This window comes from Odontomachus brunneus, unplaced genomic scaffold, assembly GCF_010583005.1.
Source record: "Odontomachus brunneus isolate Ranch 3 - 2012 unplaced genomic scaffold, Obru_v1 Obru_scaffold_108, whole genome shotgun sequence".
Taxonomy (NCBI): Eukaryota; Metazoa; Arthropoda; class Insecta; order Hymenoptera; family Formicidae; genus Odontomachus; species Odontomachus brunneus.
This window is the reverse complement of record NW_022639558.1, coordinates 1,132,869-1,143,738: the sequence shown is the minus strand read 5'-3', so window position 1 is coordinate 1,143,738 and position 10,870 is coordinate 1,132,869. Positions and strand designations below refer to the sequence as shown.

Below are 10,870 nucleotides of genomic sequence, written 5' to 3'. Positions count from 1 at the left end.
CTCTCTCTCTCTCTCTCTCTCTCTCTCTCTCTCTCTCTCTCTCTCTCTCTCTCTCTCTCTTATTGTCACGGAATAGAAAAAGACCTCCATAAAATCGATCACGAAAGAACGCGAATTACGCGGGACTTGTAATTGGCCGTGGCCGTTAACAATACGGGCGTACATCGCTGCGAATCTCATTGCTCTTGTTCGCCCTTGCCGGAAGGAAGTATTTGCAGCGCAGCGATAAAACATCCCGACGCGACTGCTACGAGTAATTAATTGCTAACCGACGGCGGAGCGCGCACCATCTATTGCCGAGTTCGTGATTGCGATGAAGTTTATTCCGCGACGAATCCGAATGAAAGAATCCGCGCAGAGAAAAGCAGCGGGATCCTTGGCCAATCCCTCGACCAAAAAGGGGCAGTTTAAAAGAAAAGGTCTCACAGTTCGCAGCGTGGCTCGACTTTTCAAATAAATTCTGATCGTTTTTCACGAATTTCAGGTAATTTTTTAACGTTACCGAGTAATCTTATCAGATGGATGTTAGGGAACTTTTCGAACAGTCGAGGCCAGCGTGCCGCACGTCGTCAAACCGTGACATCACTCGAGCAAGTCTCGCTGAGACAAGCCACGATTTGACAGAATATGATCGAGAACAAATCAAATCCTTCGTCTGGAAAGAAAGATTCGATGCAGTTGTTGACGTTGGAAGCTTCTGGAAACTTCTTACGTCAAGCGATTATCGTTCGAGATCGACGACGGTTCGGTACTCTCGTGCTCGAGCGAGGCGAGAGATTGTAAAAAATTCGGTATGCCTTTTCTCTCTCTCTCTCTCTCCCCCCTCTCTTTCTTGTTTTCGTACAGTGTAAGTAAAAAGAATAAACTCCGTATTAATTGTAATTCGTAAATTGTAAATCGTTAATAACGTGGTGACTATCGTGACCACACCGATTCCATTTTTTTTCTCTCAAAGAATTCGTGTGACAAGAGATATATGAGTTTCAGACGTTTGCAGAATCGGAAATGTCACAATATGTAAACTAATTTGTGAACTCGCTATTTAAATTATATAAAGCATATATATGGACATTCTATACTAAGAAAAAAAATATTTAAGGAATAGTAAATATTTGGTAGGTACTAACAGCATTTTTTGTTTTTATTTATAAATATAAAATACAAAAATTATAAAATGTTTTCCAAAAAAGAAAATATATATTTTGTTAAAATCTTAAGAGAAAGAGAGATAGAGAGAGAGAAACTTTGTTTTTCTCTTCATGAAGGCAATTATTTATTTTATTCAAATAAAATAATTTAGATTTAAGTAAATATGTTAGTAATCATCAAATATTTATTAATTTTTTAAAAATATATTAGAACAATTTATTATAAATATTTATTAATTTTTAAAGTATCTCCCTCTCTCTTCCTCAATATATAGATAAAAAAAATATAATCTTATTCTTAGCGAAATCCTCTTACATACGGCTTCGAGAAAACTGTAAGAGAAATATTTTAAGCACCATATTATACCTTTACATCACACTGTGCGAGAAAAATATTTAAAAAATAGAAAAATAATTATTTGATGTGTGTTTTGTGTGTGTGTGTGTGTGTGTGTGTGTGTGTGTGTGTAGGTATTAATATATAACACATTTATTTAAGTCTAAATTATTTTATTTAAATAGAATAAATAATTGATTTTATGAAAAAAATAAAGTTTGAAGAAAATATATATTTTTTTATTTGAAAAATATTTTATATTAGTATAAATAAATATGTTATTGATACCCATCGAATAAATATTGTTTATTTCTTAAATATTTTCTCCCTCAATGTATAGAAGAGAAATATTCCTTCGGCGAAAATATTTGCTTAGATTATGGTGTTACAGGAAATTACGCCTTGCAAATAGAACTTTTTCTTTGGGTGTAGAATTTTTTTTTATTGATTTTAGAAGAATTTTCTTGAGGCCATAACATAAGAGGATTCTGCTAAGGATGAGATTAAATTTTTTTGGATGCAGGAATGCGTGAAATATTCCATAAAAGTTGTCGCCTCTGTGATATTTATCGCCATCGGATAGGTCGCACTGAAAATATCACCGTAAAAAAATCCGTAAAAAGAATTCCAAGAATTATGGATCGCGCGTAACGCGAGTAGGCGTGCAATTACTCGCCGGTAATTACTTAAAACTCAATGACAGATTCTTGGTCGGTGGTTGACAGCCATAGATCGGCTGAAGCCAACGGCCGAGCATTGGCTTTGTCGCAAAATGTCTGGCTATTTTACGCTGGAGTTGACGACCTTGCGATAGTATATGCTATTCGGTTATTTCGCAGTAGATAAATACGCGACTGACCGTTTACACAGGTAACCCGTTGCGCTAACAGGGAATTCCGTTCTATATCGCGTGGGCGTCGTAAAGCTGCGCCGTCAAGGTGAAGCGAAGAGAGTTAATAAATTTCACGAGTGACTTAGAAGGCATATATCGCAAATTTTATGCGGCGCTACGATGTGTAAGCTTTTGCCGCGCGTCTCTTGATCCTCGTACATATTCATGAGTTCCTTCGCTTCGCGGGATTAGATTTACTAACACCTTTTCTAAAGCGCTGAAAAGCGTTAAATACCTCTGTGTGAACCTCAAGAACTGAATATCCGAGAATAGTCTCTGTGTGTCTCTTGTTCATTATATCTTGTATATGTCATTTCCACCGTACACACGTGGAGAATATTATAGTTTACTTTTTTTTATAAATTCTTTTCGATCTTACTATGTTTCTTTAGCAGTGCAGGAATAAACTAGCAGTAAGATCTATCTTGCTAAGAAATATAGTAAATTTTGTTGGGAACATAGCAAATCTCGTTAGAAACAGCAACATTTTTAGTAGCACATTCAGTCTTTATAAGTGACACAGGTGAAATGAAAAGATTGTCAATTATTACAAAATGTCCATTTACTTAGTTACAAAATTCTATACTAATTTTTATTCGTATCTATTATATTATAAATGAATAAAAAAAAAAAAAAAAAAAATATATATATATATATATATATATATATATATATATATTCTGTACAGTGTAAAAGATTTTGTATTATAAATTTAACACATTTCAATATAATATAACCATAATATGTTAACTTAACACATGGGTATGTTTAAAATTTCAATACAAAGATAAAATATCTTTTAGTTTATACTAATTTCTATTTATTGTATAAAATTCTTTCTTTGTGTATATTTTGTGTATTACGTCTACTAAGTAATTAAGAGCATGTTTAATTCAAATGATTCCTTAAATATTTGATTGACATTTCATTTTAAGATGAAGGAACGGTTAGTTCCTTTTCTAACGAATTGGAGCAATTTCTCGTGAAAAGTTAGAGCATTTCCCATCGCGGATATTTTCTTCCTTGTCACACCGTCGTTACGCTTGTGTTCTTACGATATTACAACCTAAATTCATACTTTTGCATTCCGAACGACCGCGAGGCAAGGTAGTCGTGTGAATAGTTGCCCGCATAAGATCCACACTAACGCGACTAACTAAATCCTGTTGGGAATTCTCGTTCCGTCGACGAGGGATAGGAGGAGGAGGAAAAGGAGGAAGGGTAAGGCGGAGGAGGATGGTCGAGGGGGATGTGGGGGACAGGGAGAGAGGTCGACGGTGTTATAAGGAGGCACTTTTGATCGAGTGTCCCCTCGAAAGCACTTCGTAGTCGTTGAAAGCCTCCGCGCGACGACCGGCTCGTACTGCGAATGTTACAGATACACCCGGTACGTGTATGTATATAACCGGCACATAGGGCGGCAGTATATATTTCACAACGCGCTGAATGCAACAGGACCCACTTCAGAGATCATACGCTCGGAGGAGTGCATCAGACTCTCCGCGAAATTCCCGGGAAAGAATAGGAATGGCGGACAGAAATACAGCTTTAGTATTTGTGCAGACCCGTGCATTATTTAACCGGGCTATTTCGAGTCTCCGCACATGACAGTTCATTAGCAATCACGAGCCATGAGTCCTTTTTAATCGTCTACATCGGCCCTCCGCGGCGCTTGTCCCGCGGAAACGACGTCTCCGTCGTTTGAATTCGAATCTCTGACATGAAGATGTTTGAGCCGCCCTGTGCAGATTGTCGATATATATATATTTGAAATGAGAGGACAGTCAATTACAAAATGTATCGAATTATCTCGTAGTTACAAGCCTACGGTAGGGGACACTGAGTCAGTTGTCACACTTTTTATATACTGATTTTTAAAAACAGATGTATGCAATATTTTTTAATATTATGCACATTTTCACATAAGTATAATCTTTAGGTAAGAGAGAAGAAATATTATACCTATATATATTTATACACAAAAAGTTATTAAACTATAAGCAAAGTCGTGTAAATGTGATTATCCACTCAGTGACTAACCCATGCCTAGGATTGGTTGTCATGTGTTTTTCACATATAAAGGAAACAATTTATTTCTGTCTTAAGGTTTCAAAAGTTTTATTAAAGTTATATCTTATCTAATCAGATATACGATAAACAATCACTGAACTAAGAAGATAATAATGCTCATAAATTTTGTTAAGAGACACGGTAGTGTCTCGCGCCAAGTGCACGCATTCGGCCGAACATTCGGCTGCATTAAAAGTTGATTAATATAATTAAGAGCAATTGTCTGATCCTCCTATGTGGATCTTTCTGCTCCTACAGCCGAGTTTTTCATCTGGCCCCTGAGTAACAGAAGATTCAGTTACACTAATGGAATTGTCTTTTCGTGTACTAAGTAATTAAGAATATATTTAATTCAAATGGTTCCTTAAATATCGGTTTGATATCCTACTGTGAACGACGAAACGTTCCAATCCCACATAGTGCCAATTCGACGTAGTGTCCGAGACGATCGATGGCCCATTGTATTAATTAAATTGGCAACAGTCGCTGCTCAATTGAGCTTATAATTATTATTCTCCTACTATGTTGCATAATTAACTGCGATATCGGCCGTCGCGGATTTTTGTCGACGTTGCGGCACCAATAAACCGTAACGTTCGTAAGCTCGCTAACGACTCGGAACGTGGGACGTCACGAGGAAGCGTTTCCGCGCGACTTTCCCGTCAGAAAGCCTCGACTTCGCCGTTCGCTGACGTGCGCGCTCGTTGTAAAGTCGGACGTAAAGTTTTCGCCGCGGATATTCGTCGACGTCGTCATACGCTGTCGCATCGCGACTTTGTCGACTGCTCGACGATCGTTAGCGGGCACTTGTGTCCTTTACAGTCGGATCGTTAGACTATCATCTTCGTTTAAGATTTAAGAGACTCCTGGTAAGCGAGTCGCTGGTGCGCGGCGACGGCGAAGGCGGCGGGATAACGATCGTCTTCGCCGTCACTGCGGCTCTTCTTGCACCCTCGTTCGCGGAGAGAGACGCGGCTCTTCTTTCCTTCCTCTCTCTTCCTCTCTTTCCGCTCCCTTGGCTTCGTTTCGTGGGTGTCGCGATATTACGGCGCTCGCTTGGAAGTTTTATGAACCCTTCGCGAACCCACGTTGTATTAAGTCGGCGTTCGGCGAGCCGATATACCCGGGGAAACGATCGTTCCCCGGAAGTAAGCGTTTCCAGGCGCGTCGATCGCGCGGCATAACGTTAACTCGACGGCGCGATCGTAATCGCGATCGTTATGCGGCGAAAGTTCGGCGACTGCTCGAGTTAGCGCAGTGGGATCCGACGACTTATGTTCATCAGTACGACAATGATCGTGATGTAATACTCGAACCGTTATAATGAACGTGAAAGGAGTCCACGAGCGTCCAGGATCAACTACGAGCGTCGATTCGTCGTTGTTATCGTCATCGTCGTCGTTGAGCAAGCTGCAGAACCGAGAGATCTATCCTCATCTCGGGAGATTCGTTTCCCGGCGCTGTTTGCATGATAGATCTGTCCGGGGGGCTCGTTCCGGCGTTGGCAAACAAATCGACGCTCGTTGAATCGCTAATTACACGCGGTGGCTAATTGGATAATCATGGTAAGGCGTGGCTTCAACGGCCTGCACGGTCTGCGTCTTACCGTCGCTGTGCTTCCGCGAAACTCGCATTATGAGCCTGAGCACTGTCTCCGCGTTGTTAATAACTCGCTCGTAATTTATCGGCGAACTTTAAATGGGCCGGCACCGTTGAAAAACTTGCGGAATAGCCATTAGGGGAGTAATGTGAATTTATGCGAGCGGACTATCGATTACCGCCGCCCATTCGCCACCGTGATTCACCGGCCGCAGTCTTCAGCACGCAACTTTTGTATTCGCGCCGCGTTTGTTGCACGTACATGGCGTAACATAGCGATTTATCGCTTCATTCTGGTTAAGTCCGCTCTCGTAAGGTCAAGTAAAATTCACACCTTGGCAGGAAAGCGGAAAGTCAGAAATCGCACTGGTACTCGATAGTTTCTGAAAAGATACTGCTTTACTACCAGCGCGAGGTTCTGATTGCTTTCTACCTTTGTGCTTTTCTGCCGAGGTACAAATGCTCTTTTAGAGAGAATTTACATCTTGGCAAAAAGACAGAAGCCAATGAGAATTCGCGTTGGTACACGGGAAAAAAAGTTTAGTTGGATTAACTAGATTTTTGGTTGAATATTTCTGATGAAGATTTCTGATGAAATAATTAAAGTTTGTAAATCGCACTCCAGTAGAGATTCGCTGAATCAGCTTATAAGAAGAGATCAGAAAAAATATATCGAGCATGGAGTAGACTGAGCCGGGGTTCAAACTTGGGTCTTTCACTATTCAAGTGATTGTTCTACTAACCAGATTTCTAGTGAAACGCAAACGAACCAGAAATTTCGGTTGAAGGTCACTAGAATTCTGTTCACATTAATAAGATTTCTGGTCTGCTTGAGAGCAGAATTTTGGTAACTTTCAGCGAAATTTTCTGGTTCTTTCATATTTTATAAAAAATTTAGTTGATCCAACCAAACGTTTTTTTTTTCGTGTAGAAAAGTAGAAATTGTCAACTACCATTACATGATCATCAGTTCATCATGATCACGAGTTCTATCAAGATGTGAATTCTCCCTTAGATTGCAATTCGCGTGCTGCTAGCATTTCAGTAGCTATTTGTGCGCGTTAGTCGCATATTAGTTTTTATAATAGGTCGCTGATGAGATACAAAAGTTGTGCTCTTGCCTAAGGGATCACACTCGATCCCGCCTGAAGCAAACTATAACTTGGAGTCAACGCTGAAGTTCGAGATGTACAAATTGAATTGAGCGAGGTCTTGTTCATTCTAGGTCTTGTTCATCTCATCTTTGACATATTCAACACACGCGTTTATTTGCGAAGTTGTACACGAATGAAAGGGAAAGAACGTCACCTTGTCTGTGAGGAACGAGCGCTGAACGAAACCGCGAATAAAAGGCGCTGTCCGAACGAAAAGAAAAAGAAAAAAAAAGAAAGAAAGAAAAAGATGGGAGATGGGGAGAAATGTATATCTTTGCTATACCGTGTCACGTTCCATTATGCAAAAGAATAATACCTCGTTCTTTTCTCTTTCTGTTCGCAGCTGACAGCAGCTTCCTACTGGCGAACGCTCAGATCGTCGACTTCCCAATCGTCTATTGCAACGAAAGCTTTTGCAAGATCTCCGGCTACAATCGTGCCGAGGTATGAGTACCTTATTAATACGACAGACACTTGATTACCCCTTTCTTCCCTTTTCCTTTTGTCTTTAATTCAGTTTCGCGTCATTTGCGAAATTGCCTTCGTTTCTATATTTGTATCCATTACGATTGGCTGAATCGCGCACTGAGAAGAAAAATATTTGAAAACTAATATATTGAAGGATATAGAGTTTATTTTGGTGAAATAAAATTTGACAAATACATTTTCACAAATACATTTTCAAGTAATTTTTTTCTCAGTACGTGATGTGTTTTTCGCGTAACCTCATGTATTCACCTGCTTAATTACGTACACTGAGAAAGAACTGCTTTAAAATTTATAGGATATAGGGTTTATTTCACAGAAGTGCATTTCGCGTTGCCCAGAAGAGTTAATCACAAATAGAAGAGTTTATAAGAGAACTCTTATATCCCACAAATAAATTTTCAAGTATTTCTCCCTCAGTGTAGCGCGTCGGGCATTTCATTTATGCCCGAGGATGATTTGTCTTATTAGACAACTGGAAATCGCGTTCGCTGCAATTTATCGGGATTGCAACATTTCACACTTCGCCGCGCAACGGAGCCGTTCAATCGACCTGGCTGCGCGTCGTTGCGCACCGCGCCGATACTCAGTTTCGGCGTTAAGGATCCGATACGTATTTACAACATTACATTGCCATATATATCCTGAAACAACCGCGATGTCCACCTGGTGGTGTTATGAGCAATGGCTCGGTTATCCCGTGCCATCCCTCACACTTGCCAGGATGAGAATGGCGCGAGCGGCGCGGATAACGGGATTTAGCGACTGGCGCGAGTTGATTCATCGACATCGATTTATAGTCGCGCGCGCAGGGATAAGAGTGGCGCGAAGGACGAGAAGTCCATGAGATCGTATCGCGTCGCGGCCAGCGGCCCGTGCTATCAAACTTCAACTAATGGCTAATTGCTAATTTGCCCGATCGATACGGCTTATTCGGCTCCTAATAATTTAAATCTCGGTTTAAGGATTATTACTGGACATTTGTTATCGCGCGTGACGGACGCAGGCGTCCCGAGATTTGTGCAGAATTAGAAAAGACAGCTCGACGGGAGTTCGATTTTCGATAAGAACATGCTCAATATGGAGTGTTGTTTGGCCGTGTTCAGCAGAGAAAGTTGCTTCGCAACTGTTGGAAGATTCGTGAATCTGATCGCATGATCTTAATCATGGCTGGATCCAAGAACGTATACCAATTAGGTTCACGAATTTTACAACAGTCGCAAAGCAGCTTTCTCTGCTGAACGCAGGCATTGGTTATTCGTGGTTTCAAGTATGTTCTCCCTTTCATGCGAAAAACAAATTTGATTGAATTAATCAAGTGTCTGAAAAAAAACAAGATTCGCAACAGTTTAAGTTGGACAATTGCGAGTTCTGGTTAACCAGAAATCTTGCTTAATTAACCAGGATTAATTTGAATAGAATTCTAGTAACATTATACGGAATTCTGGTTCGTTCATTTTCACCAAATATTTGATTAATCAAATCAAATTCTTTTTCCATATGTTATTATTAAAATTGATATAAAAAGTTCAATTGAAAGCATCCCGGAAAAGGACCTAAATGTCATATACAAATTAATTTTTTATTTTATACACAAAAAAGAACATTTTTCTTTTAAAAATATCTTTATTTTTAATATGAATTTTAAAGATTGAACGAAGGTGATTGAAGTCACTTGTTTCGACATATTTTATATGATTTAACAAAGTGAAATATATTTTTATTATTCAAAAATAATTTTCAATGGAATGGAAGGCACAAAATATTTAATTGATATGATATGATATCTACAAATATCGGAAGAAGATATTATCATCAAAATAATACTTTTATTATGCTTTTTATTATACTCTTTATTATAATATTAAAAAAAATATAACATTGAAGAAATGTTGAGAAATTCAACATTTCAAAACTCTTCTAACCAAATTATATATCGTTACTTATATGTGAAATATATTATTGATCATCGTGGATATATTAGTTCTAAATAAATACTAATTTCCTTTATGCGTTTATTGAAGTGCAATAGCTGTGCGTAGACTTTCATTGACTCCTTCTCTGTAAACGTCGGTTAAAATCTATATCCATATTGATCGGCGCGTTTCGTGAAAGTTCGACAGGGCGTGACTTTTCTCCGGAAGGAAAAAAGGAAGAGAAAAACGGTCGTAAATCATGTATACGGGAGTAAACAGGAAACGTGGGGAAAAGGGACGGGATCGTAAACTAGTGTTGAAAGAAACACACGAAAATTGCTGTTCCCACTTATATCGAACGTCTTGAATTATTCGATCGGCGCGATTCGACGCGACGCGACGCTCCGGCAACCTGACCAAAACGACAGCGACGTGGGTGGAGAGGCAGAGTAACTACCGTTTCTGTAAGACTCCCAATGTTCCAATCCTATTGTTCGGGAAGATACATGGATTTGGGGTTTGCAAACTCCATTACTGGAAGCTGGATTGGGGGTGCTTTTGTAGGGAGGTTTACGCGCGGCGGGGGAGACGGAGGAGAAGCGACGGGGGTTTGCGAGTCACGGGATACGCGTCTTCGACTTCGTTCTCTAACGTTCCGCGTGGCGATGTAGCGCTCTCGCACGGTGTTTTCCTTCGTTTTTCACTTCTTTCTTAACAATTATCGCGCTAAGAAGAGTCATCGGTTGCGAGTTCGTTAACAGTCGCGAGCTCCCTACGAAAAATCTTCCTGGAGGTGGAACAGCGCGAAATAGAAAACAAGCGTGACGTCTGGTCCGTCTGAAATCGTGCCTTCTACATACTAGCGATGTTATTAAGGAAAATGACGTTAACGGCCTCAAAGATGTAATCGGGTTAATGTAATCATACAATCGTAGAATTTCTTTCTTGCGTTTAACGCCGCCGGCTTCCTCGGAGGTGAATCGTGTCGCAGCGGCGTCGCGCCCGATAATACATCCCCATCCGAGCCATCCTCCGAGGGTGCGCAGCTTGTCATCCTACGTTTTATTGTATAAACAGCTGGAGCGAGCGGTTGTAAAAAAAGAAAAAAAAACACAACCTATACAACACAGAAGCTATTGCTTTACATAAATATGGCCATTGCGTTATTTCCGTGCCGTTTTATCGCGCAAATATTGAAACGGAAGATACGAGCGCGCGGCATTGTGTCCCGATATGGGGCGTCGGGGATTATTCGAAACAAATCTCTC

The 10,870-nt window shown here is 40.0% G+C and overlaps 1 protein-coding gene across 7 annotated transcripts in view; it reads left to right on the top strand.

Moving 5' to 3' along the window:
- LOC116849230 (potassium voltage-gated channel protein eag) overlaps positions 1 to 10,870 on the top strand; it is a 138,681-nt gene that overhangs the window by 91,239 nt on the left and 36,572 nt on the right. For all 7 annotated transcript variants that reach the window (XM_032826170.1, XM_032826167.1, XM_032826168.1 and 4 more), the window contains one exon: positions 7,544 to 7,644. In XM_032826170.1, coding sequence (XP_032682061.1) covers positions 7,544 to 7,644 — 101 coding nt within the window. The remainder of the gene's footprint in view (positions 1 to 7,543; positions 7,645 to 10,870) is intronic.